Source organism: Rattus norvegicus, chromosome 1 (genome assembly GCF_021556685.1).
Source record: "Rattus norvegicus strain SHRSP/BbbUtx chromosome 1, alternate assembly SHRSP_T2T, whole genome shotgun sequence".
NCBI classification, from domain to species: domain Eukaryota; kingdom Metazoa; phylum Chordata; class Mammalia; order Rodentia; family Muridae; genus Rattus; species Rattus norvegicus.
Genome location: NC_141534.1, coordinates 177,271,385 through 177,299,323, shown reverse-complemented (window position 1 = coordinate 177,299,323; position 27,939 = coordinate 177,271,385). Strand labels below are relative to the sequence as shown.

General features: G+C 49.9%; 1 protein-coding gene and 1 long non-coding RNA gene across 11 annotated transcripts in view; one reads left to right on the top strand and one right to left on the bottom strand.

Annotated features, from left to right (window-relative positions):
- Window positions 1-9,282, top strand: part of Sbf2 (SET binding factor 2) — a 368,489-nt gene extending 359,207 nt beyond the window's left edge. For 6 of the 9 annotated variants that reach the window (XM_087592570.1, XM_087592563.1, XM_087592543.1 and 3 more), the window contains 6 exons: window positions 1,400-1,633; window positions 2,517-2,621; window positions 3,763-3,956; window positions 4,895-4,982; window positions 7,037-7,168; window positions 7,818-9,282. In XM_087592570.1, coding sequence (XP_087448696.1) covers window positions 1,400-1,633; window positions 2,517-2,621; window positions 3,763-3,956; window positions 4,895-4,982; window positions 7,037-7,168; window positions 7,818-7,916 — 852 coding nt within the window. In that variant the 3' untranslated portion in view covers window positions 7,917-9,282. 9 annotated transcript variants of the gene reach the window in all.
- LOC147996917 (uncharacterized) lies at window positions 607-27,939 on the bottom strand. 2 transcript variants are annotated; one of them, XR_015652340.1, is made up of 4 exons: window positions 27,856-27,939; window positions 3,093-3,211; window positions 1,307-2,113; window positions 607-1,093 (listed from the first exon to the last, which is right to left on the bottom strand). It is a non-coding gene; the product is annotated as an uncharacterized LOC147996917 (long non-coding RNA). The 2 variants fall into 2 exon arrangements; XR_015652341.1 differs by lacking the exon at window positions 27,856-27,939 and adding an exon at window positions 5,975-6,354.

The following is a 27,939-nucleotide window of genomic DNA, read 5'->3' as shown; positions in this document are numbered from 1 at the left end:
ACATTTGGACTCCAGCCCAGAGAACAGCATATCAAAGGGGCAGCAAGGCTTGGTCACATGCATCTGCATGACCTAGTCCCAAACCTGCAACAGGCAGGCTTCGCTGCCTAAAGCTAGAGCTGGTAACTCAGATCTCCGGAAGAACAACAAGTATTCACAATAGGTGAACCATCTCTAGCCCATACCTTCATCGTTTACTTATTCATGGGGCTGTGTGGGGCCCACGCCTCTGATCCAGGCACTTAAGTGATAGGAGCAGGAGGAATCATATGTTTAAAAAGAAATGCCAGCCTCTTCTACATTGTGAGTTCTAGGCCAACCTGAACTGCATAGCAAGACTTTGTTTCAAAGAAATCACCAAAAACTCATCACTGGATGGGAACAGTTTTATACAATACATGAAATATTTGGGGTCTGGGCAGATGTGATAAACGGAACTTCAGTGCTTAGGGAATGCAGATGTCCCTGCCCTAGCCCAAGCATTTAGAACTCTATCTGGCCTTTCTCCAGTGGGACCTTCAATAAGAAACCAAATGCTTGTTTCTAAGTGGTATCTTAGTTTGTGTATCATTGCTATGAAAGGACACCATGACCAAGACAACTCTTAGAAAGAAAGACATTTAATTGGGGCTTAGAGTTTCAGAGGTTCAGGCCATTATCAGCATGGCAGCACGCAGGCTGGAGAAGGAGCTGGGAATTCTACATCTTGATCCAAACGCAGCCAAAAGGAGGCTCTCTTCCCAGGCAGCCAGGAGGAGGCTCTCTTCCCCAGGCAGCCAGGAGGAGGCTCTCTTCCCCAGGCAGCCAGGAGGAGGGTCTCCTCCTTACTGGACAGCTTGAGCATAGGACCTCAAAGCCCACACCCACAGTGACTCACTTCCTCCAACAAGGACTAACCCTGCCACTTTGCTTGGGCCAAGCGTATTCAAACCACCACAGGTGGCTTCTCATCCTGTCCTTGCTCCACATTCCCGGCCTGCATCCAGCTATTCAGGCTACTTGCCAAGTCAGCCCAGCTCACCAGTGCTGAATGCCAAGGCCCAGAGCAATCAAGTAGCTGCTCAGCAAAGGATGAACAGTTTAGCTTTGTGACCTAGGGGATACAAAACATTCATGTAAGGCCAGGGTGGGAGGAGAAGGTTAAGCTGAGGTTTGTAAGCTGAGGGGACCATCTTCCCCACCACTTCCTATGAATAACACAAGGACCTTCTAGATCATTAGCAGGCTACATTTATTGGGGAAGGAAGGTTTTAACATGTTTTATTTGATGATTTATAAATATTTAGATGAATGCATATACACTCACCTGACACTCTGCAAATGTGAGGGGCTGCCTAGTAGTAGTACCAAGTATTTCAGGGTTGAGATGACGTTACATTTCAAAATTTTCCTTCAACAGGCTCTGAAGCCTAATGTAAATGTCTCCAGCCTAAAGAAGTGGGATTACTACACAGAAGAGACCCTGTCTGCAGGTCCTTCATACGACTGGATGATGCTGACCCCCAAGCATTTTCCCTACGAGGAGTCAGATGTAGCTGGAGGAGCTGGGCCCCAGAGTCAGAGGAAAACAGTGTGGCCATGCTATGATGATGTGACCTGCAGCCAGCCAGATGCCCTCACAAGACTTTTCAGTGTAAGTCAGCCGTGTATAGACACACCTTCAGTACAAGAGCAGCTTAAACTAACTTGCATACTTATGTCTGTCATGGCCCCCTTAACTCTGGGCTGTGTCACAGATGGCATTCCGAGTCTGAAGAACCCAGCCTTGATCTCATGCTGCAGTGCACATCACACCACACTGTTGGCAGAGGCATCCATAAAAGTGACTGCAGAGCTACAGGGAAGCAGCTGAGAGAACGGGCATTTTCCTGGGCTGCCTGAGGTAGCTGCAGGCAGTAGCTTGCACAGTGCTTTCCTGCCCTTGGATAGAACTATGGAGAAATAGTTGATGGTCTGGTGGGACACTTTATGCAGGCAGGATGGAGCGGAGCCATGCTGGCAGTCGCCATCCAGGAGCAGCCTTGTGTTCTGATGCGCATCAGGCAGTTCCTGAAGAGCCCTCTCTGTTTGCAAGCCAGGAAGAATATGTTGCCGTGATGGCTGTCTCAGGCCCCTGTCAGAGGAAAATCATTTTCATAAGAATCTCTTGGTTTATTCTTTTGCACATCTGGTTTGAGTCTCCAAAGTTGAGGGGCTCCTCTTTCTCAAGAGAAACTTGTAACTGCCCAGTCATTAGGGTTGGGACATGGGCCCACAGTTGGCCTTTAGCTGTGGTCATCGGATTTCCTACAGGCTGTCTAAGAGCGAAGGTGTTTGAGACACACACTACATTTCTTACTATTTAAGTCAATCTGTTCAAAAAACGCTGCTGAGGCCTAATAAATCCTGAAACCCAGCTACACTCTGGCCACGCTGCTCATCTGGGCCTGCTACAAAGGAAACCTGTGCCTCCGGGTATATCCTGACCGTCTGTGAAATATTGTTCTGTCAAAACTATCTTTTTCATTTCTCTGCAGGAAATTGAAAAATTGGAGCATAAATTGAATCAAACTCCTGAGAAATGGCACCAGCTATGGGAAAAAATTACCATGGACCTCAAGGAAGAGCCAAGAACCGATCATGTGAGTTTGCAAAGGACCCTGAGCCTGGGAGGGTTCTAGGTCAGATGGAGCCCGCAACTTACAACCCAGCCATGCTTGTGGCCAGAGAAAATGGTAGAAAGAGAGGTCATGCCCTGGGGGACCCAGATGACCAAATGCTTCCTGAATGTCTCATCCCCACAGTGACATAATGCACATGTTTCAAGCACTGAGTCCAGGGGAAATTACTGGGTTCTCTATCTCGGTGCCACTGTGGTCTCTGTTGACCTACCACAAGGGACAGGGAATGCCAAGCCCATGGACGCTCCAGAGAAACAAGCAAAGAGGAATCTAAGATGACAGCTTATGCTACTTTCTGTTTCCCGCATTTCCTTTTCTGTTTGCTTTCTGTTTCTTGTACCCCATTTTCCTATTTCTGCTATTAGAAATGTTTATCAAGCACGTATCCCAAGGGACTGAGCCTATGCAGTTCACAGTGAGTGTGGTTTGTACCTTATGCATGAAGAGGAAGGCAGAGAAATCTCACAGTTCCTAACTGGCAGGGCCACCACTCAAACCCACAGTAGAACAACTCCCAGCCCAGCACAGGGAAGTGAGGAGCCACGGATGTTCTGAAAAGCAAGATTAGTGCAGTGAGAAGACGGCCCGTGATAAAAGGGCCTCCTCTGCATGCGCCTTTCCTTCAGCCTTACCTCCCACCACTGCTCAGGAACTTTGCCACTTGGACATAAAGCATCATCAGCCAGAAATAATATACTGTTTCTAGATTTTTATGAAAGTAATATGTATTTTTAAAGCAACAGTACATAGAAGGCTATCAAAAGATGTATAAGCTAGAAATAAGAGATGTGCTGTATGTGATGTTTTAAAGCCTGCCTTGTTGGCATACATGCCATCCATTTGTGTCATTTTGGCAGCTGTCTAAGGAGTAACAGTTGTTGGGCTGGTTTGCTTGCTTACCAGTCCCCATATAATAAATATTTAGTTTATTTCTACTTTCCATACCCCAAACAAAAAGACAAACACAGGATAAATGTGTTTGTACACATGTTGACTCACTAATGAGTTTTTACTCTGAGATACATTTATATGAATGAAATTATCAGGCTAGTCTCTTAAAGCCACTAGGAAACTTTCCTAGCTCCTGTTCTGTCTTTTTCAGTCCCTAAGACACTCGTCAAGGTCCCCAGGAATTGCATCTACCAATGTGCCTTCCTATCAGAAGAGGCCTGCACTGCACGCGCTGCACCGCAGCCCGACAGAGGATCAAAGTACCACCACTGCCCCGTCCAATGGCGTAGAGCACAGGGCGGCCACCCTTTACAGCCAGTACACATCCAAGAACGACGAGAACAGGTGACAAAGCTGGATCCCTAAGCCACAACCTGTTAGCCTAAGCAAGCCCTATGCAAACCGCCTTTGCAGACTCAAATGGATTCGCTTTCATTCTTTGGGTTTTAGCTTTCTTAACTGCTTCATTTAAATGGTTCTGTGAGGGACCAAGATTTGAGAGAATGTGTGTCAGGAAACATTTTTTCAATAGTATGTATCACCAATCCTACTCATCTTGGCTGAGAGAAAAGAATTCACCCACATAAATTAGGGATGCCAAGGGCATGCTAGTGTCTCTCATGACATTGTCTTCAGACTTCTGTCTCCAACTCCCATTTCCCTCAGTATTACAGAATTCCTTGCAAAGCAGAAAGTGTGGAAACCAAGAATTCCTAACCAGGGGAGTGTTGACCCCATCAAACAGTCAGCTTCTCCCCAAAGGGATAGGGACTGACTCCAAGGAGAGCTTTGACTAGGGAGACAGAAACCTGACAAAAGACAGCATTCTTGGGTTTTTCTTTTTTCTTTTTTTTTTTTTTCTTTTCTTTTTTGTCTTTTTTTTTTAAATTTGGGTTTTTTTTTAATTTATTTACATTTCAAATGTTATCCCCTTTCCTCCTCCCTCTGCTTCTTTGAGGGTGTTCCCCCACCCATCCACCCACCCCTTCCCGCCCTACACTGGGTCCAGCCATGGCAGGACCCAGGGCTTGTCCTTCTATTGGTGCCCAACAAGGCCATCCTCTGCTACATATGCTGCTGGAGCCATGAGTCTGTCCATGTGTACTCTTTAGATGGTGGTTTAGTGCCTGGGAGCTCTGGTTGGTTGGTATTGCTGTTCTTATGGGGTTGCAAACCCCTTCAGCTCCTTCAATCCTTTCTCTAACTCCTCCAATGAGGAGTTCTCAGTTCAGTGGTTGGCTGCAAAGAGTCCGTCTCTAAACTGTTTTGTTTTTTTCTTCTAGATCCTTTGAAGGAACATTATACAAAAGAGGAGCCTTGCTGAAGGGGTGGAAACCCCGTTGGTTTGTTTTAGATGTAACAAAACACCAGGTAAGGCCTAAAGACACTGCTCTGCGAAGCTCGACTCAGCCCCTGCTTGTGTTTCTCACACACGGTCTGCTCACTCAGGGCCTCCTCACCTATGCAGATGGTGGCTCTTCCAAAGCCCTACATGCCCCTGAGCCTGGTAGTAATCTTTGGAAGGAAGTTTTAAAGCAGCCTCTACCTGGAGCACAGCTAAGGCAGAGCAGTTGAGCCCAGTGTGCTCAGAGCACTGGAACTCTTAATACATAAATGTCTCTTCTTAGCATGCAGGTCTGAAAGCATCTGGGAGCTTTAACCTGGTGCATGAATGTAGGAGCTTGTGCTGCCCCTCCCCTCCAGGGTGCAGCTGCCCTTCATCCCTGCTGCATTTATGACTGCATTTACTCAACAGTTACTGCACCCCACCTCACTGCACTGGTTATTAAGCAAGGGACTATTCTTCAAAGATGGGAGCCCTGGGAGGGAATGTGCCCATGCAGTGCTGAGATTCACAGCAGACTAGGCTAGACCTTCCTTAGGACATCTCTGTCATGCTTTAGCTATTGCCCTAACTGCTACAGGTTCAACCTCCCATCATGCCCTTTGCTCCTGTGCTCTCTCCCCATCTGCCCCATAGCACCCTTCATTAGCAAGACCAGTGAAGCCCCTGACTCAGGCCGACTTGTTTGTGGTCAGAATGCAGTGTCAGGAAGGACCTCAACTGTGGGCAGCTTCAGGTGCACCCCTTCCAGGTCCAGGCTGGTCTGGGGCCACCTTTTCCTCTGGTTGAAGTGCTTTCTCGGTTTTTTGTTTGTTGATCCGTGTGAAGACTGGTGAGATTTTTTCAAATATACAAGCAGAAGCCCTTTTTAGAGCTGCATTTTAAGGTAGCAGTGTCCCCTGAAATCATAGAACCTTCACTGTGTAGAAAAGTTCCATTAAACCACTAAATATAACATAGGAAAAATCACGATTTTACTGTAATTTAAAATTACATCAAATTATACTTGTATTCTTACCAATCTTCTGGATTTCTTTAGCACGGAAAGTATATGGTTTCTCCATTTAGTCCTGCTGACACTGGGCCTGGGGTGGGGGCGAGGCATGAGCCACAGTGATGGAAACACCAATCACATTGCCACCATGCATACTGGGATCCTGACTGGGCCAGGAAGGCCTTCACCAGCAAGCTTTTAAAATACTTCATCATTCCTTCTTATTCCAAAGTAATTCATGGTTGTTGTGCCAAACTTAAACATCTCCAAGAGCTGGCAGCTGGGAGCTGTTTGTGATGTCCCTTGGCACCATTGTAGACTGCATTCCTCTCCACCCAACGTGCTGCTGCTTTCAAAGCCGTCCCTCTCCTTTGTCCGTCTCATGCTATGCGGTCACTTAGAGCCTGGAAAGCAGAGGTGGGAGGGGCTGCACACACATCACACGTCCTTCACTTTAGCAGCAGCACGAAGTTCTTTCTAAAGAGGTTTCCCACAAGGAAACTACAGTGGGAGTCCTCACTGCCCTAAGTAGTCCTCAGTCGGAGTAAAGACTGACTCCTCATTTGTTGGTCAAGGCTGGGGAGACCCCGGCTGTCTGTAGCTCAGTGATGTTTCTTGTGTGACTTGCATTTGAGATCCTTTGACCTTTTCAGATTGAGATCAGCATCCAAGAATTCCTCTTGGTTGTTTGTTTTGTTTTTGGAGACAGGGTTTCTCTGTGTAACAGCCCTGGCTGTCTTGGAACTCACTTTGAGGACCAGGCTGACCTTGAACTCAGAGATGCACTGCCTGTGCCTCTCAGGTGATGGGATTAAAGGTGATTACAAGGGGCTGGGGATTTAGCTCAGTGGTAGAGCGCTTACCTAGGAAGCACAAGGCCCTGGGTTCGCTCCCCAGCTCCGAAAAAAAAAAAAGAACCAAAAAAAAAAAAAAAAAGGTGATTACAAGAGGCAGCCAGTGTTGTTAACGCCGGAGTGTTCCTCCATGCGGTCAGCACCAACAAGCAGGGTGTGGAGGAATGGGGTCAGACAGTCTGGAAAGCCATGTCACTTCCCCTCTGTGTCCTGTCTCTCTTTTCCGTCCCAGCTTCGATATTATGACTCAGGGGAAGACACCAGCTGTAAAGGCCACATTGACCTGGCTGAGGTAGAAATGGTCGTCCCTGCCGGCCCCAGCATGGGAGCCCCAAAGTACACAAGTGACAAGGCTTTCTTTGATGTAAGTTCCTCTTTCCTGTCCTGCATGTCTCTCCATGGCCTCCAAACACTATAGGGCCCAAGGAGTTGTAGTCACTAAAAAGAGAATTAAGGCTGTGGGTGAGTGGCAATGAATTCCCATGACTTTCCTGTATCACACTGCCCCAGCAGTGTCCCCTCCTCTGCCTCTGCCTCTGCCACAGCCCTGTCACTGCCCTGGCTAGGTGGGGTGGACAAGAGGGTGGGCAAGGACAAGGAGAGCCGACATCATCCCAGAGTTGCCTTTGATGATGGGGACGGGCTCCCAGGACCAGCTGGTGCCTCTGGCCTCTTACACAGCACCAAAGCAAGAAGAGTGTGTAAAAGCTCTCTGGGGAACTGGGCCACCCCCCTTTTCAAGTGGAGCCACGACAGAAACCCAGAGCCAGGGAACAGCACTGTAGCCTGTAGAGGGGTGGCGAATGTCACCTTCATCAAACTGTCTTCATGTTAAGGACTAGTCAGGGGACTAGAGATAAGTCATCTGTCACATGGCCCTTGAGATACCCGGAGACCCACTCATGGCCTTAGAACCAGCAGTTCTGTCTGTCCAGGATGGGATTAGTTTGCCGCTCTCCCAAAGCCAGAGCAGTCCTGCTTTATATCCGCCCTCTTGTCGTTTGGTTCTGTAGCTCAAGACCAGCAAGCGAGTGTACAACTTCTGTGCCCAGGACGGACAGAGCGCCCAGCAGTGGATGGACAGGATCCAGAGCTGCATCTCCGATGCCTGATGCCCGTGACCACACAAGCAGGAGAGGCAGAGGAGCAGCCTCATCTGCCTGACAGACAGGGCGATGGTGGCCATCCCAGGGCCTGGGGTTACCCTGTCCCCTCCTGAAGCAATCGCCTTGTCACACAGGTCTGGGAAGGAGCCCTGGCCCTCTCCCTGCCGCATCCCCACAGGATTTAAGTGGCTGGGGCTCAGAGGATGCCTCCGGACGTGCTGCTGCCACCTCCTAGGCAAGGTGGCTCCCCCACCTGAGTCCTCAGTGAAGGCTCTTTGTTCTCCAAAGCCATAACGTCCTTTGAGAACTTTTGACAACAGAAATCCAAACCTCCAAAGGTCACCGTGCATCTGCAGACGTCTCCCATTAGACACACCTGCTTTTACTGCCTGATCTTTGAGAAGCTCAGTTCCCTGGTGCTGCCAAAGGGTGCTTTCCTGGGCCCTGCCCGGGAGCTTCACTCCTCAGTGGCAGGCAGAGAGGGTTGCAACAGTGGCACAGTATGACCTGGGTCAGTGCAGCAAACACTGCTTCAAACCCCCAGACTCTGAGGACACAGCACCTGGGTCCCCTGTTCCTGACAGCTTTCTGTAAAGTAACAAGCAGGAGCAAAGCATGCAACCCCACGGAACACTAGCACTGAACTAACCAGGAACCAGTTGGACAAACAGACCAGCTGCTGCCAGCACAAGTGAGACAAGGCCAGATAACCAGATGGCACTGCTGGTGAGAAGAGCTGCTCTTACAGTCTCCCAACTACGATAACCTTGTTTTCCTAAGGCTGAAACTCAAGGGCGCTGTTCCCCTGTGGTGAGCCTGAGCGGCCGCAGCTGCCGCTAGGCCCCGTGGCTTGGTCAGTGTGTCTGTCTGTGAAATGTTAATATGTTAGATACAAACTAATATTTCAAAATATGTATATATGATTTCTACATAATGATTTTTCAGATAGCTTGCTTATAATTTAATATAAAAATAACTAAACTGATTCATAAGATTTTAGTAATAAAAGGTTGTTTCCTTTTTAAATAAAAAACTACTTTGTAGATTAAAATAAAATTTTCAAATTAAAAGTTATCAACACACTAGAAAATAGAACTGTGTTAATATATAAGAAATTGGGAGATAAAAATGAAGGAGTTTTTTATCATTCATTTTATAAATTTGCCACCTGTGAAAATGGTTTTTGCACATTATTTGTATTTTCTTTGTATATGAAATAATTTTTGTAAGCTCTGGAGTCATTGTGCTTTCAGCTCTTTGTGGCTGCGCCCTCTACTGCTTTTGTAACTGGATTCTTTTAACTCCATGACGGCATTGTGTGCCGTATGCGCACTAACCACCCAGAATTAAATGTATTTCTTAAGAAAAAGAACCTGTCGAGTGCCGTGAAGTCGGGTTCGCTCTGCACTGTACACTTCTCAGGAGCACCAGGGGGCCAAGGCTCCATCTAAACTGTGACCATATGGGCCTCGGAAGCAGCAGAAGCTGGACTGCAGCCATGAGCCTCTGGGTCCCTCTCACATAGCTCTACAGCATTAAGGAAAGTCTCAGGCATCTTCTGCTGCCTCTCCTGGGCCACAGTTCCCCTAGTGTATGACAGATCATAATGATTTCAGGCAGAAGACACTGAAGTCTTGGGGGTCACAGTTGAGGAATTGGTTTGTGTAGGGGACATTTGTGCAACAGTCTTTGGAGTTTATCATCTCACACAGCTGAAAGGAATGTTGGTCTCTGGGTCAGCCAGGAGCGTCAGCACCTTGAACAAGACAGTGCCTCCTCAGTGGCCAGCCTAGGACCTGCACAGTGCCACGCTGTGTCCCTGAAACTCAGGAGGGAAACTGGAGTGGGGGCCGAGCAGGTTCTGCGCTCACAGCATTGAGCTGTTCTCCATGGCTGCAGTCAGAACTAAAGGGGGAGCCACGGCTGTGTCTGACCCTACTGTGGCTCTGGAGAGGTGCAGTTGTGGGGCTAGCACAGGTCCCATGGCCAAGTCCTGTATCCTCTCTGGTCCCTACTCACTGTCCCTATTCAGCGCTCACACTGTTGACAACTGGTTCCCTCCATGGAAGCTGGCATCTTTAGTGACTTGGTCATGACTTAGGAGTTGTTGAGTGATACCACCATCGGATGAAAACATCGTGAGAGCCCCAGGTGAAAGCAGGGGAAGCCCTCGCAGGAGTGGAGGTGTGGGCCGTCACACGTAGCCCATGGTTAATGGCTCCTTATATAACCCACATTCAAAATGCTATTTCATAGTCATCGATACAAAACTCATCTCCAGGTGGTTCCTACTAAATCCTCAGAATCCAGGGTGTACTTTACACATACGTCTCAGCTTGGACTGGTTCTGTCTTTTCTTAGATATTAGTTCTGATATGCAAATTGCATGTCATTTTTCTACACAGTCCTATACCAAGTGGCTTGTCCAACAATTCAGTTCGGTTTTGATACTAACTGCCTAGAGACGGCACAGTCTGGTGGGTGCATGAGACCAACGACACATCTGTATGCTCCCAAGCCGCCTCCTGACACTCAAGAATTTGCTAGAGCAAAACACTGAAAGACGCATCTGCCAGTTTATCCTAAAAGAACAAACCCAGGAGGACCATAGCTCAGCAGCCTGGCGCCCAGTTGGCCCTGACCCCCTAATCTGACTGTTGAAGGGTTCAGTAATTCAGCCACATGACCACCCCCCCCCGAAATGAGAGGAGAGACTGAAAATTCCTACCCTCTCTTTTCCTGCCACACCTTTTTAGTGATGAGCCCCCGTCCCAAAGCTACCTAGCAGTTCTGCCCTATATTGTCCCTTAGTATGAATGCAGACATGGTGGAAAAGGGTTCGTTACAGATAACTAGGCCCTCCTGTCACTCAGAATAGCGGCCATGTGGCGTCTGTTTGCACAGCCCTGTGTATTGAATCCTTACACTTCCACAGTCCTGCTCCTGCTGCTGTACCAGATAATGCAGTCGAGGCTGTACCTGTTCACAGCACAGCTGATACCAGGACAGCAGCAAGACACTTGGGTTGCCATCTTTTAATTAATTGTATGACCTTGAGCCAATCCCTTAATTCTGCTGGGCTTTGACCTATGACATAAAGGTGCATGAGGCCCAAGAGGGTTGCTCATTTGTAGATGAGGCCCTGGGTTTGGTCTACACAGATTCCAAATGCAAACTTAAACCGAAGTTTAAAAGAACTACTGAAAAGAAAAGAAACGAATCATCTTGTTAAAATGGGGATTTCAAAGGGCAGGGATGCTGCTTGGTGACAGCATGTGCTGAGCATGCATACACCCTGGCTCCCATCCCCAGCACCAAAGCAAATAGAAAAGGTTCTAACTGAATGTGTCTGTGGCGGGGCTGCCATACAAGAGTGTAGCAGGCACGCTGTCTCTATCCTCAGAAGCAGGTACCATTGAGGGGACATACAGAAAGAGTCAAAAAGCCACAATGCAAACCAAACCTTTGATTCATCTTCCAGAGACACCGGCCAATTCTGAGCATAGCTTGTTCTTCCTATTTGCACAGTCTAAGTTAGCCAGACATCCCATGACCAAGTTCCAGAGACCTACTGAATGCCCAGTCCAAGGGTGTGGGTCCCTCCCAGTGTGGTACTGGGCCAGGAGGCATTACAGGAATAAGAGAGCAACTGAGTCAGTTAAGCTTGTCCTCACACTCTGAACGGCTAGTGCCCAAAGACCAGTAGACAAGAGGAACTACTGAATGCCCAATGGAACTGAGTTTTGACACTGTTGCCTTGACCATGGGGGTGTTCAGCGGTGGCAGATCTTGCTACCATATTGGGCATTCAAGGGAGGGGCACGTCTATGTTCATGGCCTTCTAGTCATATGCTAGTTAGAGTACTGAGTCATTTGCAGGCAGTGACAAGGACGGGCACCTGTGAGCTGTACACATCACCCCCATCTGTTTACTCACGGCCTGTTCTATCTTGGGTGCTTTCTGAGGGCATTAATATGTAGTACAAAACCCACGTGTTAGCCAGATGGTAGTGGTGCACACCCTTAATCCCAGCACCAGGGAGGCAGAGGCAGGCAGATCTTTGAGTCTGAGGTCAGCCTGGTCTACAGAGCTAGTTCCAGTTTAGGCAAGGCTACACAAAGCAAACCTGTTGGGGGCGGTGGGGAGGCCATGTCTGCTCCCACATAGATACCTAGCCACACAGGTCTCCCCACCCCATCTCACCTCTTGTTCCCTTACTGACCAAATATCTAGGCTTTAGGGCTTCCCAAGTATATGTATGTACGCCCAGCACCATGGACCACCTTTCCTTAACACAAAAGACAGCCAAGCTCTGCTGGCACGAAGCTCTGCCCACATGGAAGGTTTTTCTCTGCCTTAGACGTTTTCCTCGTGGTGAACCACGCATCCGTGTGTGTTGAGGTCAGATGACAACCCCGTGAGAGTGGGGTCTCACTCCACCATGTAGGTTCTGGGAGTGGAGCTCAGGTCCTTAGGCCTGGTGGAGGACACCTTTCCATGTTTAAAGCACCTCAGCAGCCTTCCCTGCCTTTTCTACGTTCAGGAGGCCATTGTCCATCTTTACACTTGGCCCCATTAACCAGACTCGGGCTTTTCCTTCTCTTTCAGCTGATCGAGCAGGACTGACTCTAAATGACCATGTGTCCATGCAGGAGAACAGGCTCTAATCTCCTCATTCAACTTGCTCGTTCCCTCTGGCCCTGCCCAGACTCATTCCTAGACGGAAGTTTTTTCTGTTCCAATGGATTGGTGTGCCCACCTCTCTATGACTTTGTGAATCGGACAGAAACCCACTCAGGAATAGCAGCTTCACATAGCCACCAGTGTGCAGACCTCTAGGAGCCCCAAGTCCTATGCCGCGACTTCTGCACAAGGTTTGCTCTGCACTCAGCAGTCTGGCAAGCCACCGCACCACAGCCCGAAACTTCGGCTGAGTTCTTTCCTCTTGTGGGGCCCTGCAGCCTTTCCTGCCACCCAGAATGAACACATTGCCTCTGATCTCTGAAAAGGTCACTTGGTACACTATTTCCTTTATTGTGGCATTTCTTTAGCCTGGATGGGGACATCCCAGCATATTCCCAACTACTGGATCCCTCGAAACAGTGGCTTTCAGCTCAGTGTGGTGGCACATGCTTTTAATCCCACCATTCAGGAGGCAGAGGCAGTCCTGGTCTACAAACAAGTCCAGGACAGCCAGGACTTGAAAGCCAGACACAGAGAAAGCTTGTCTTATAAAACCGAAAACGAACAAAAAACAAAAATAAAACCAATGGTTCTCAACCTTTCTAATGCTTCAACCTTTTAGTATAATTCCTCATGTTGTAATGACTCCCCAACTATAAAATTATCTTGTTGCTACTTCATAACTATAATTTTGCAATGGTTATGAATCAGTGTAAATATCTGATATGCAGGATATCTGCTATGTGACCCCTGTGAAGAGATCATTCAATCCCCAAAGGGGTCACAACCCACAGTTTGAGAACCACTGCCTTACAACCTTCACTGTTGCCGGTCTCTTCATACTCCTGGGCACCACATGCCTGTGAGACAGGTTTTTATACAAGGCACTCCTGGTGTATCCCAGTGATCCACTGTGACAGCATTGACACGTGAGTGGATCAGAAATGTGGAGACCCATTCCAGACGGGCCTGGTCTTTAGACCATTAACAAGAAGCAGGAGAGGTAACACAACCATGGCAAAGCCACAAATGTATAACAGTATCTCAGGCCAATGCGAGATACACCCAAGCCTGTTTCCTAACTAGAAAGGAAAGGTCTCATTTGTCAGTGAGACCAGACCCACAACCCTCTCCTGTGGGCAGCCTAGAGCCTGCTGGCAATGAGGGTCTTTATTTATTAATCTGTGCTATGAACTGTCTCATATCTGAACGGCCGCCAGGCAGGGTGACCACTGAGCAAGTCTCAGGTGGTCTACAGTCTCCCTCGGGGCCCATTGTGTACTTACAGGAGGCAGACTGGTAACACGTGAAGAAAGAGTAGGGGCCAGCACCCCCAAATCCTTTAGCTTGCCAGTGTGGCGCTAACCTCTGACAACCATTGCAGAGAGACGCCATTTTTATTTATAACCATCATAGTTAAGGCAGCAGACTGACAACTCAGGAGGAGTTGGTTTCTCGGATTGCCAACAGATGGACCATGATAATGCTTTGATAAGGTCAACGCACGCTCCCTTTGCTAGCCTTTGACATGTGTTATGGGCTGCTGCCCTTCCCTGTAAACACACAAATAAACAGCTTATATATCAGGCCCTGCCTTAAATGGAATGAACTAGAAAATATCATCCTGAGTGAGGTTACTCAATCACAGAAAAACACACTTGGTATGCACTCACTGATAAGTGGATATTAGCCAAAAAGCTCAAATTACCCAAGATGCAATCCACAGACCACAGGAAGCTCAAGAAGAAGGATGACCAAAATGCAGATACTCCCACTCCTTCTTGAAAGGGAAAAATATTCATAGGAGGGGATATGGAAGCAAAGTTTAGAGCAGCGACTCAAGGAATGGCCATTCAGAGCCTGACCCACATGTGGTCCATATATATACTGCCACCAAAACTAGATAAGATTGATGAAGCTAGAAAACGCATGCTGAAAGGGACCGGATATAGATCTCTCCTGAGAGACACAGCCAGAGCATGTCCAATACAGAGGTCAATGCTAACAGCAAACCACTGAACTGAGAACAGGAACCCCTTGGGAGGAATTAGAGGAAGGATTCAAAGAGCTGAAGAGACTTGCAACCCCACAGGAACAACAATGCCAGCCAACCAGAGCTTCCAGGGACTAAACCACTACCTAAAGACTATACATGGACTGACCCAGGGCTCCAACTGCATAGGTAGCAGAGAATAGCCTTGTTGGAGCACCAGTGGAAGGGGAAGCCCTTGGTCCTGCCAAGGTTGGGGCCCCAGTGCAGGGGAATGTGGGGGGGGGGGTTGATGGGGGTCACCCATATGGAAGAGCGGGAGAGGAGGGGGGCTTATGGACAGGAAACCGGGAAAGGGAATAACATTTGAAATACAAATTTAAAAATAATCTAAAAAAAATTTTTTTAAAAAGGCCCAGCCTAGTTACACTGAGGCAAGCCACTTAAGGGTGGAGGGGTTTCCTTTGGCTCCTGGCTGGACGGCACTGTCTGCTGTGCGGGGAAAGCGTGATAGCGGGGGTTACAGATGGCTGGTCGCTGTGCACCCAGCCCGGGAGCAGGGAAGGATGCGGACACTCGGCCTGCCTCCCCCTTTTAACTCATCCTGGGACTCTAGCCAGGGGCTGGGGTCACCACATTCAGAATGAACCTTAGAGCCATAGTTGAATCTCTGTGGAACTGCACAGACACACTCAGAAGCATGTTTCCATGACTGCTTAAACCCCATCAAGTTGGCTGTGGACCTGAGCAGACCATCATAGCCCCTATTACGGTTTGCGTAAGGAGCTTCCGCAAGGCCTGTGCACTGAAGGCTCACTCCTCAGTCTCTAATCTGTTACACGCCAGGGCCACTAGATACGTCAACGTCACTGAGTGACGCCCACATTGGTGCAGACTCCCAGAGGATGAGCCAACTCTGGCTCTCCACTGGGAGCACTCACATGCCCAGGGTGCTGCCTTTCAGCCCCTTTAACTGAACACCTCAAAAACCTAAATTCAGGTGGGCCAGGCCTGGCCCCAGCCAGTTCACTGTCACTATTTTCTCAGAGTGTAGTCTTATTCATTTATCAGACCTAGCAATGTCTCCAGATTATTCTAGAATTCAGCATCTAATCCTTAGCAAGCCAAAGGGTAAGTGGAGATGCCTTTGCCTTAAGAGTTGAGGCCTCGGTTACTGTCAGCCCAGGACACAGCTCTCAGCAGGATGGTTGCTGCCTATAGCTTAGGCCAGAGAGGCCATGGTGCCAGTGTCCCCAGGGATACAAACGCCTAATTCTCACTGGTGACAGAGCCATAGAGCCACCCGCCTCACCCCTCCCCCACCCCTTCAGCTGCTGCTCAGTGGCCTCTGGTCCTGCACTGCAGCAGACATGGTTTCTTTATAAGCCACCACAGGGACCTCCAGTCTTCACACCTTCATGGCCAGCTTATGTTATTGACAGACAGAGCACCATAGTCCATGGTAACCGGCAAGTCCTTCAAAAACCACCCATCCATCCCCACCCTCATAGATGCCTCAAATGCTGAACCTGCTACGGCGTCCTCTCCTAGGGGAGACTTTTCCCAGCCACCTCTCGTGATCTCTATGAATCTGTTGGATCTGTCCCAACCCCACCCACACATTTAGACCGCTTGGACCATTTTAGATGCCCCAAGAAGCAGACACCCAACTGGGATCTGATACGCAAGAGATTTATTTCTAGGGAAACGGCTGTGAGGGACAAGGACAATGGAAGGCCATGACCAGGACACAGGTGTGACCCCATGAGGCACACAGAGAAGGCAGGAAGGCTATATGGAGAACCACCAAGCTCTAGGAATATACCTTCTATAGAGCCATTTGCAAGCTGTGACAACCACATGGGGTTGGGGCGTAGCTCAGTTGGTAACGTGCTTGCCCAGCATGGGTCCAATCCCCAGCACCACAGACCTATGGCCCCTGCACTGGTTGTGGGAGAATCAGAAATTTTTAGTCATTCTCAGCTACATAGGAAGTTAGGGCCAGCCTGGACTAACTACATAAGAACCATCTAAAAAAAAATAAAATAAAAATTGTCATAAAATTCTGCATCTTCCAAGAATGGAAAGCCTTAGTAACCAACAGGAGCCACCCATAGCCACCATGATGCTCCTCAGAGCAGCCGGGCCACTGGACAGCGGCACTCAGCTCATCCGAGAGGGAGCCGCCAGCAACATAGAGACTTAGCTCTCTTGGAGCGTTCTACCCAGAGGAAAAAGTGGCAGCGCCTGTGTACACAGACGCTTCTGACTGTGGGCAGTTAACCCCTCGTTTCTCTGAATGAGGATTGGCTTCACCTCAGTGATGAAAAAGGAACCCCAGGAGCCTGAGGACCTGAGTTCAACCCCTAAGGGAACAGACTCCTCAAGTGGTTCTCTGGCCTCCACACGTGTGCTGTGGGGCTCAGGTGTTCATGTAACACACACACACACACACACACACACACACACACATGCACATGCACACACACATGTGCACACACAAAATGCAATAAAAATTGTATTGTAAAAACTGCAGGGGTTGGGGATTTAGTTCAGTGGTAGAGCGCTTGCCTAGGAAGTGCAAGGCCCTGGGTTCAGTCCTCAGCTCCAAAAAAAAAAAAAAAAAAAAAAACTGCAACAGCCAAGAGGTGATGGCACACCTTTGATCCCAGCACTCAGGAGGCAGAGGCAGGCAGATCTCTATGAGTTCAAGGCCAGCCTGGTCTACAGACCAAGCTCCAGGATAGCTAGGGCTGTTCTACAAAGACACCCTATCTCGAAAACAAAAACAAAAACAAACAAACAAAAAACTTGAATCCATAGATGGCTCCTCTCTTAGCAATGGTTTGACTGGGTTTGTTTGTTTGTTACTTTACAATAATACAGAATACCAATTCAGTAGAAACCATAGTTCAGATCTTGACCTTACATCTTTTCCCAGGATAAAGGTCTATCAAATCCTTCTCCTGTAGGGCAGAAGAGTAGGACATCAAAGCCGGTGCATTGTCTGCCCATCACCCAACAGCATCCATTTACTAGTGCTGTCAGGCCACTTAGTGGCTACAGTGGGCCTCGGAGAAAGATCATAGGCCACCCCAGGGTCACCCTCTCTTGCTGAAGTCCCCAGGCAGCCCCCATTCCCAAGGGGACACCACTGATGTTCAGCAGTGTGCTGGGCCCTGGGTTGCTAAACAAGGGCCATGCAGTCCACACATCTTCATCTGACCCTAGTGTCTACTTAGGGTGGATTAAACAGAAAAGACCCCTGAGCCAAGGGAAGTCCGTGTATGCAATACTATACCTACTAAGCTCAAACTGAGAGCTCGGTGGGGTTTAGCCGGCTGCACAGTGACATCAGGACCTGCTGGTCCCCAGCTCTCCTGGGGGATCTACAGTTTAGGATTCAAGAAATTCACACTGTAAGGTCAAGGTCAACACTTGTGTGACAGCACAAAAATGGCCTCCACACTCTAATCCCCAGGATGTGACCCGTTGTACCCATGGTAGAGGATGAAGTAAGGTTGCAGGTTGGCTGACTGACCAGTGGGGGATATGCTGGGGCTGTGCTAGCAGAAAGACGCAGGCAGCCACCCAGGCAGCCACCCAGGCAGCCACCGAGAGCCCTGGAGATGGAAAGAAGCCTTGAGCAGGGAGCACACACCCTCCAGAAGCGCACAGTACCATGCTGCCTCTAGTCGCTTGCCATAGCATCATGAAGCTACTCATGCACCATCAGACGGGAGCTGAGGATGTGAGGAGGGAGGAGCCCTGGACGAGGAATCAGGTGAGGGTGGCCCAGGGTTAAAAGTCAGACATGGAGGGGCTGGGGATTTAGCTCAGTGATAGAGCGCTTACCTAGGAAGCGCAAGGCCCTGGGTTCGGTCCCCAGCTCCGAAAAAAAAGAACCAAAAAAAAAAAAAAAAAAAAAAAAGTCAGACATGGGGCAGGGGTACCTCAGAGAGTGAGGGCTGATGTCGGAGGATGGGGAGATGCCATGCACGTGTCAGTGCAGTCATGGGCATGCACCAGCAGTAATGTAGAAGGTGTGTGCATTCACACGCACACAGACCACACCCTGGTGACATTAACACTCACAGGACACGGACCCACCCTCACCTGGTTCTGCCAGGTTCTGGTGGCCTCTTAACACCACTAGCTGAGTTAGTCCTTGGGGGGACTAGGAGCCTTACCATGAAGGTAAAAGCATTTCTCTTCCCAGGACCCCAGTATGTGAGAATCCTCCAACCCTCAGCCTCTTCCCCACCCCAAGCACAGGATGGTGCCTACCGTGAACGAACTGGTCATACGAAAGCCCTGACCATTGTCTATCTATTCAACTTGTGTCCCTTCATGCTCTCTGCGGTGATGCTCAGACACTCTGGGTCCTAAATAAAGTCAGCAAGCACTATGTCCAGGGTAGCCAGAGCTGTTTGCGTAAGGGCAGGCAGAAACCAGCAGAAAGGCACAAGGAACACATGACCTTCTGTGGAGAAGAGACTCCTTGACCAGTGGCATTTATGTTGACTCTTACATGTGGTGGAGGCTGGGCAGAGAGGGCGTGGGGGAAGGCAAGGAAAGAAACCCAGCCAATCTCCAGGATCTCCGGGGCGAGGCGTGCTCAGGGCAGGCAGGTTGGGAACTGTTGAGTCTGTTCAGACTTGAGGAGGCAGAAAATCTGGGTAGACTAGGCCCTATCTGGTGGGAAGGCTGGCCGGGCAGGGAGAAGCCAGGCCCTGACAGGACACTTGTATTAGGGAGATTTTTCAGGGGGTTAAATGACCTAGTCTAAGGTCACACTGCAGAGCCGAATGGAGCTAGGATTTGAGCCCAGAATTGTTGGATTTTATCCTGTGTGCCCTTCTTCTATCTAGGCCAGAGGGGGAGGGAACCTGTCAACCCTGCCTGGGCCAAGCTTCTGGACAGCTGTTCAAGGCTGGGAATCCCCTCCTGGGGACCAGACGGGACATAAAGTTCCTTCTCTAGGAGGGAACTTGAGCCTTCTAGTAGAGAACAGGGCCCCAGCTGATTTAGCCACTCATATCCTCTGCCACATACAACCAGAGCACTGGAAAGGCTGTTCAGTATGTGGTGGACTTCAGTCCCTTCCAAGAGGAGCCCAGCCCAGCTTGGCCCCGCCGCTGCCACACAGCCCAACCATAGCTGAGCCTTCTAGGAAATCCAGGCCTGGGCAGGAAACAAATGAGTTTGCTCTGGGCTCAGGGGGTGGTGCCTGGCGACCCTATGTGGGTCAGACTTTTCTCTCTCCAGGCTCCTGTAGCCTCTTTTCCTGCTTCCAGCATCCTCTCTGCAAGCCTTGGCCTCAGCCAGGCAACGGTTCAACAACAGATGCCTGGACTGTTCCCCCCTCTCTGGCCACAGCAGATCCATCTCCTCATTCCCCGAGGTCCCCTGAGGTTCCACGTTCTGTACAGCCCCAGCCAGAGGAATGTGAACCATTCCCGGCATCTCCTCCCCTGCGGCCAGCCTAGAGAGAGGCTGGGGCCTCTGGGCCCTGCTGACAGGAAATTAGCTGGGCTTGGCCTTCCCCACTGCCTGCTCTGCGGACCCTGACCTGTGTTTTCTGAAACTTGATCCTGCGAATTTCAGAACCTCTTCCAGGTCCCCAGGAGGCCTTGTGGATCTCTGCACATCCAGCAGGCCTGTACCCCACATACAGGTTGGCCCCTCCTGCCCTGCAGAGGGCTGGACCTGAGACTGGGCTGGATGGAAATCTGGAGCTGTGTCCTGAGCAGACCCCACTCCTCTAGGCCATCAACCCCTGACTCCCGCAGGGCACAGCCAGGGACAGTGGCTACAATATGAAGTACTGGAGAAGGAGGCATCCCAAAGACCACTTGTGAGACTACTGTGGGCTGAGGAGCAAGAAGTCAAGATCAACTGCAGACTGGAGTGTCAAGGGCCACTCGTGTGGGACAGCAACGTGTGTGAGAGCTCTGCAAAGTGATTATGGATAAAGACAGACACTGACCACTACAGGCCTGACCATGAAGAATGAGGGACAGACATTTCCAAAATGACCTTCTAGGTTCCCCAAACTGCACGCCTAGTTGTGTGATAGCCCTTCTCACAGAGCTGCTGATCACTGAGGGACGACCAGAGCTCAGGCTGGGAGAAGGGAACAGTAAATCTCTGCAACCCAAGGCACCAAGAGCAGAAGATGAGCTTTCAGGGACCCTCAGAGGAATGTAGGAGGCAAAAAAGCAGAAGTGGAACCAAGCCCTGGGACAGCAGCACCGTGAGAGAGCACCCCACCCTTCAGCACACTGGTGTGTTTGGCTGTGTGGCGGAAAGTGAGCCATGCAGGGGGACAGAGGGTGGGCCAGGGCCAGGCTGCAGAGCCAACAAAAGGAGCAGAGAGTTTAAGAAAAAAAGGTGAACTCCAGGCCAGGCTGGGATGCACACCTTTCACCCCATACTCAGGAGGCAGAGGCAGGTGGATCTCTGTGAGTTGAGGCCAGCCTGGTCTACACAGTAAGTTCCAGGACAGCCAGAGCTACACAGAGAAACCCTATCTTGAAAACCCCAAAAAGGAAGAGGAGGAGAAGGAAGTGGGAGAAGAGGAGGAGGAGGAGGGGGAGAAGGAAGAGGAGGAAGGAGAAGAAGAAGGCTCCAGAGGGAAGGCTAGCCAGCTGGGCAGCCTGAGCTACAAGAGAAAACATTCTCAAGAATAAAAGGCTAAGGGTAGGGGTCAATGGTAGAACACTTCCCTAGGAGGTGTAAGGCTGGGTTTGATGCCCAGCATCCAAATAATTAAATAAACGAACAAGCAAGCTGTGGGGAGGGATCTGGGGTCCTGGGGTTACCAGTGACTTGGGTGCCATTGGTGGAGTGGAGAGGGTAGAAGGCGGGCTACAGAGGGTAGGGAGAGGTGAGTGGTGAGGAATCAGGACAGGTGTGCAAGAACCACCTGGGGCGATTTCCTGGAGAACAGGAGGAAGGTGCAGACAGAGGCCTTTGTTTCCAGGCCACCTAGTAGGGCCATGGGGAGCAAAGGTTTCTGCTGAAGAGGACTTCATCTGAGCTGGCAGGAGGACTTGCCAAGGCCATTCAACATTGCCTGAGCTAGAGCAATACACAACCCTTATTTACCCAAAGAGGCAGGGACAGCTTTAGGCCACCCCATCCGACCTGAGGAGGAGACACTGATGTGAATCCTGAGGTTGAAAGAAGGTGGGAGACGCTTCCGGCCCCCAGGGGGTGGCTCCAAGGTGCAGCAGGCACCTGGGACAGTCTCTAACCCTGCAAAGGGGTTTCTGTCACCGAGTTGGCATTGGTCCCACTGTGAATGTCCTCCATGTCCCCACAACTCAGGCCTTGTGACCTCACTGCCTCTGAGCACTTTCAGCCATGTTAAGGTCGAGACAGAAGTACCATCTCTACCCTGAGGGCCTGTTGTAGCCGTTAGCCATTGCCTGGGGATCTGCTAGATGGCATCTCTGAGGCCAGAGGCCACGGGTCCTTCCTTGTCAAGGGCCTTCGAACAAAGAACCCAATGTCAAGACACCCCTGTCCCCATTATGCCAGAACATTGAAGAACACTGTGGAGTCCTCTCAGCTTCTCTCCAATCTAACAGTCTGCTCCTCCTAAGTCCTTCAGTCCGTCCTTCACAGGCGTTACCTAGCACCATGACCCAGACCCCTCTCTCCTGTCCCCAATGAGCTTTGGTTGCATGACTTCAGATGCCATCTAAATGACATACTTGCCAACTTTATGTCCAGCTCGGACCTTTCCTGAACCCCACACGCATCCAACTCCCTTCAATATCTCTACTTGCAGACACCCTAACTTGAAATGACTGAGAGTAAATACTGCACCCTACCCACAAAGGACTCACCCTTTAGAAACAGAAACTCTTATCTTTCCTGTCACCATGGCCAGTTTTAGGAGCACCATTTGCCTTTTCTCATCTGGCACCTCAACTGGCAGTCGGTCAAAATGTGCCCTCAGCCATGCCTCTGCCCCTGCCTCCAGCAAAGCAACCACCAGCTAGGAGCAGAGGGCCATCTCCTCATTCCCTTTGCTTCCCTGCCTGACACCCTCACCTTTCTACCTTTGTCTGGGGCAAAGGTCAGAAGTGAGGCATCAAGCATGGTGAAGTTTAGTGACCTGGGCCTCCTCTGACCTTGGGTCAGGGCCTGGGGCTCCTCTGAGCTTGGGTCATGGCCTGGGGCTCCTCTGGCCTTGGGTCATGGCCTGGGGCTCCTGTGACCTTGGGTCATAGCCTGGGGCTCCTCTGGCCTTGGGTCATGGCCTGGGGCTCCTGTGACCTTGGGTCATAGCCTGGGGCTCCTCTGGCCTTGGGTCAGGGCTTGGGGCTCCTGTGACCTTGGGTCAGGGCTTGGGGCTCCTCTGGCCTTGGGTCATGGCCTGGGCCTCCTCTGGCCTTGGGTCATGGCCTGGGGCTCCTGTGACCTTGGGTCAGGGCCTGGGACTCCTGTGACCTTGGGTCAGGGCCTGGGGCTCCTGTAACCTTGGGTCAGGGCTTGGGGCTCCTCTGGCCTTGGGTCATGGCCTGGGGCTCCTGTGACCTTGGGTCATAGCCTGGGGCTCCTGTGACCTTGGGTCATAGCCTGGGGCTCCTCTGGCCTTGGGTCATGGCCTGGGGCTCCTGTGACCTTGGGTCAGGGCCTGGGGCTCCTCTGGCCTTGGGTCATGGCCTGGGAATCCTGTGACCTTGGGTCAGGGCCTGGGGCTCCTGTGACCTTGGGTCATGAAATCCCTCTCCTAAGAGCCTGGCCTGCAGGATCTCTGCATGGTCACCCCCACCCACCCTGAACAGGTGTCTCCCCGCCTTAACATCACACTTGACAGTTTTTATTCAGACATCTTCCCAGTTCAGCCTAGTCTAAGGAAAGGACCGATGACCCGGGGTGATAACAGAGAGAGGCCAGACCAGGTGAACTTCTAGGGAAAATCCTATATTTACTATGTCTTGCCTATGCGTACTTGGAGATTCATATGGTTAGAATCAGAAGCATTGTGGGAGAGAACTTATGCAGTAGAAAAATTACGTGACCTGTCATAAAAAAAAAAAAAAGAAAAAGAAAAAGAAAAGAACCACCCTCATTAAACTTCTTAGTGACCAAACAACGCCTTCCCTTGAACCCCATAAAAGGAGCCCCAACAACACCTGGGCCCCTGGAGTACCTTCCCTCTCAAGGCAGCTGCGCCCTGGCTGTCCGTTCCTAGCTCCCCTGTGAAGGACATTTTCTTGCTACTTTTATAAATGTGTGGGGGCTTTTATTTCAATTCCTTGACTAAGAACCTGGCAACACCCGGCTCGGACTGGACCGGCAGCAGCAGGCATCCTTTGGACAGCTTCATGATCCGGCTTCTCTGGCCCTGTGACCCAGCTCTCACTCCATTAGCTGCACTGGCCTCTGTGTTCCTTAAAGGAGTCCCCACCACAAAGCAATTACAGGTGCCACTCCCTCTTCCTAGAACATTCTTCTCCCAGGTGTCTTCAGATGTCTGTTTAAACAAGGTTTGTCGGAGACACCCCCAGCACCCCACACAGCATCAACCCCACCCTCTTCAGTACCCTTGCCCACCTTTCTCCACAGCATCGACCATACCAGTTCACTGTCTGGCTCCTTTAAGAAACCTGCTTCTTGTGGGATTGGGGGCGGGGTTTTTTTGGGTCTTTCTTCCCAGCACATGAGAAGCAGAGGCAGGAGGATCCCTGAGTTTGAGGCCAGCCTGGTCTACAGATCAAGTTCCAGGACAGCCAGGACCACACAGAGAAACCCTGTCTCAAAATAAAAAAAAATAAAAGAGGAAGAGGAAATGGAGGAGAAGAAAGAAAGAGAGAGAGAGGGGAGGAAGGGAAGGGAAGGAAGGAAGAAAGGAAAGAAAGAAAGAAAGAAGGAAAGAAAGAAAGAAAGAAAGAAAGAGAGAGAGAGAAAGGAGGAAGGAAGGAAGAAAGGAAAGAAAGGGAAGGAAGAAAGGGAAAGAATAAAGGAAAGAAAGAAAGGGAAGGAAGAAAGGAAAGAATGAAAGAAAAGGAAGGAAAAAAGGAAGGAAGGAAGGAAAGAAAGGGAAGGGAAGGAAGGAGAAAGGAAAGAAGAAAGGAAAGAGGGCTGGGCCCTCCCCATCGATCACTAATTAAGAAAATGCCTTACAGGTTTACCAAAACCTGATCTTAGGGAGTCATTTCCTCAATTGAGGGTCCTTCCTCTAAGATGACTCTAGCTAGCTTGTGTCAAGTTGACATAAAAATAGCTAGCACAACTGACCCTCTTGTCAACCTGACACACAAATGTGACACTTTTCAATTAGAACCTTTCCTGCCTCAATTGTCCCCAGGATAGCATGTTAATATTTCAATATAAAACATAAATGACTTTAAAGTCACACCATCTCTATAAATTCAAACACCTTAAAAGTTTAAAAGTCTCTCAACTGTGGGCCCCTATAAAACCAAAAAAAAGTTAAATACTTCATTACTTCAAGAGGGAAAAACCAGGGCACAAAGTCTTTTAAAAGGCAAAACTAAATTCCAACAGTGAAAATAACCCAGGGTCCATACTCTGCAATCCACTCCTCCTGAGAACTAGGCTAATTTCTCCGGCTCCGCCCTCTGCAGCACGCACGGCTCTACCCCTGCTAGCGCCATTCCACGCCACGCCACAGCTGTCCTTAATGGTCATCCCACAGTACTGCCATCTCCAACATGCTGCATCTTCTGCTGCCACAGGGCTGCATTTCTACCAATAACCACTCCTGAACTCCACTCATGCCTCAGTTTCCCTCCATGACCCCTTCAGTGTTGGGATTTCAACCTATGGCCTCCCCTGGCCTCTCACTGTGCCAAGCTTTAGCTGTTCCCCATGACCCCTAGATGCCTTCAAAACCAGTGCCACCTGGGAGACCGAAGTGGAACCATCTTGGTCACTGCTGAAACACAACCTCTGTGGAAACACTTCCCAGAAGATTCCACCTCACAATGCTGGTCTCTTCTTAATCACCGCTAACTTCTCAGCTCCAGCTAACCAGCATCAATTGTCCAGCAAAGCAAAGGTTTTACCCCAGTGGTTCTGGCCTCTTGTTAATCATAGCCTATTCTTTAACCCCAGCTGACCAGAACCACAGATTCTCATTTGAAAATATGCTCTGACCCCAACATAAGGGATTCCCAAACTTCCCTCCAGAACTTCATTCACAAGTCAGGCCTCTCTTACTTACATTTCTCTCTCCGTTCTTATCTCCCAAGCTCCCACAGGATAGCTCACCGAGCTTTGAACATTCCATGGCTTTTCTAACCCAAAGGTCCAAAGTCCTTCCACAATCTTCTTAAAAATAACATAGTCAGCCTATTACAGTAATACTCCGCAATCCTGGTACCAATTTCTGTCTGAATTAGGATTACTGTTGCTATGATGAGACATCATGACCATAGCCCCACAGTCCCATAGCACAGCCCCTTACTGAAGGCAGAAACAGGGCAGGAACCTGGAGGCAGGAGCTGATGCAGAGGCCATGGAGGGGTGCTGCCTACTTGCTTGTTCCCCATGGCTTACTCAGCCTGCTTTCTTGGAACCTAGGACCATAAACCCAGGGATAGAACCACCCACAATGGGCTGGGCCCCTCTTCCATCAATCGCTAATTAAGAAAATGCCCCTCAGACTAGCCTACAGCTGATCTTATGAAGACATTTTTCTCAGCTGAGGCTCCCTCCTCTCTGATGACTAGCCAGTGTCAGGTTGACATAAAGTTAGCCAGCACATTGTCCGTGTCACAGCCTTTCGAAACACCCAGGTAGGGTGGACCCAGGAAAGATGGTTTGAGCACCAGGGGAGGCGTCTAACCTGCTGCTCACCACTGGGAGCCACAGGGACCCTTTCCAACAGAAAAGGCTGAGTCAGATCTTTATTTTAGAAAAGTGCCCGACAGCTGTGGGCAGGGCAGAGCAGAGGGACAAGGTCTAAAGGCAGGAAGGCCAACTCGGGTAAACTGCAACTGCCCAGTTGAATCAAGGCATTGGAGTGGGTGGGGGGCGTCAAGAAAAGAGGATCCTACCCAGTCCCAGTGGGTGCATCTTCCAAACGTGCCACACCCAAGACTCAGGGAACAAAGATTGCAGGAGCTAGAGGATCAGTTTGCTGTGAGTCCTGTCTCCTAGTCATGTCAGATGCTACACCCATGAAGTCTCACAAACATGGCTACCTAAATGTAAGCTAGTGAGAACACCAACCATAGACATGTCAAAGTGGACAGGGGGGCCCACAAGGCCCCAACCCTCCATAAAGAACTACAGGCAACTAAGGAACGCTAAAAGTCTTTCTCAAGGAAAAGCACACCAAATGATTTTCTAATGCCAAATGGTCAGGCCTGAAAACAAACATACAAGTAACATACAGACTGAGCAGGGTATATCCAGGAAAATAAGCACACACACACACACACACACACACACACACTCATACACACACACACTCACACACAAATATATACACACACTCTCACACACACACTCACACACACCCATACACACACATGCACCCACACACTCACATACACATACACACACACTCACACACACCCATACACACAAATGCACCCACACACTCACATACACATACACACACACTCACACACACACACACACACATGTAACCACAATTAATGGGGAAAAAAGGAAGCCAGGAATTGAAAGAGAGCATGGGGTTTATTTGGGAGTGTTTGCAGGGAGGAAAGAGAAGGGGGGAAATGATGTAATTACATTATAATCTCAAAAATAAAAGAAATAATAAAAAAAGAAAGATTCCAGAAACAAAGGCGTGTCCCTGGGAGCAAGCCCAGGCCAGAGGGTTGTCCCTGCCAGATGATGGGCAGCCCAGCAGGGGGTCTGGGTTATGCAATCAGCAGGCAGCTCCCCCACCCCCCCTTCCCCAAGGAGCGCCAGCCCAGAAGCTCTCTGTACCCATCTGCATCAGCCCTGTCCCACAGTCCCAGGTGCCAAGCAGTGGCACGGACAGCTCCAGCCCCGCAGGTCAAGCCTGGCTGTGGGAAGCTGGGCCTCTGTTCATTTTCTCCAAGTCCACAGAGGCTGGGCCTTGGGCCCAGTGAAGTCACTGCCTGGGAAGCATCCCTGGCTCCCTGCCCACCCATGAAGGCTATATTTGGAGCAAGACGACTCCGTGCAGACACAGAGCTCTGGACCCACCCTGAGGAGCTGCCCTGACCAATTTTACCAAGCAGGGGGTGGTCACCCGTCTCTTCATTTGTCTGCCCATTCATTCTGCTCACCTGTTCATCCAAGTGTCTTTGGCACCCCCCCACCCCAGTACAAAGAAGCGGGTAGGTTGAGCTGTACTTTAAGCCTACATCTAT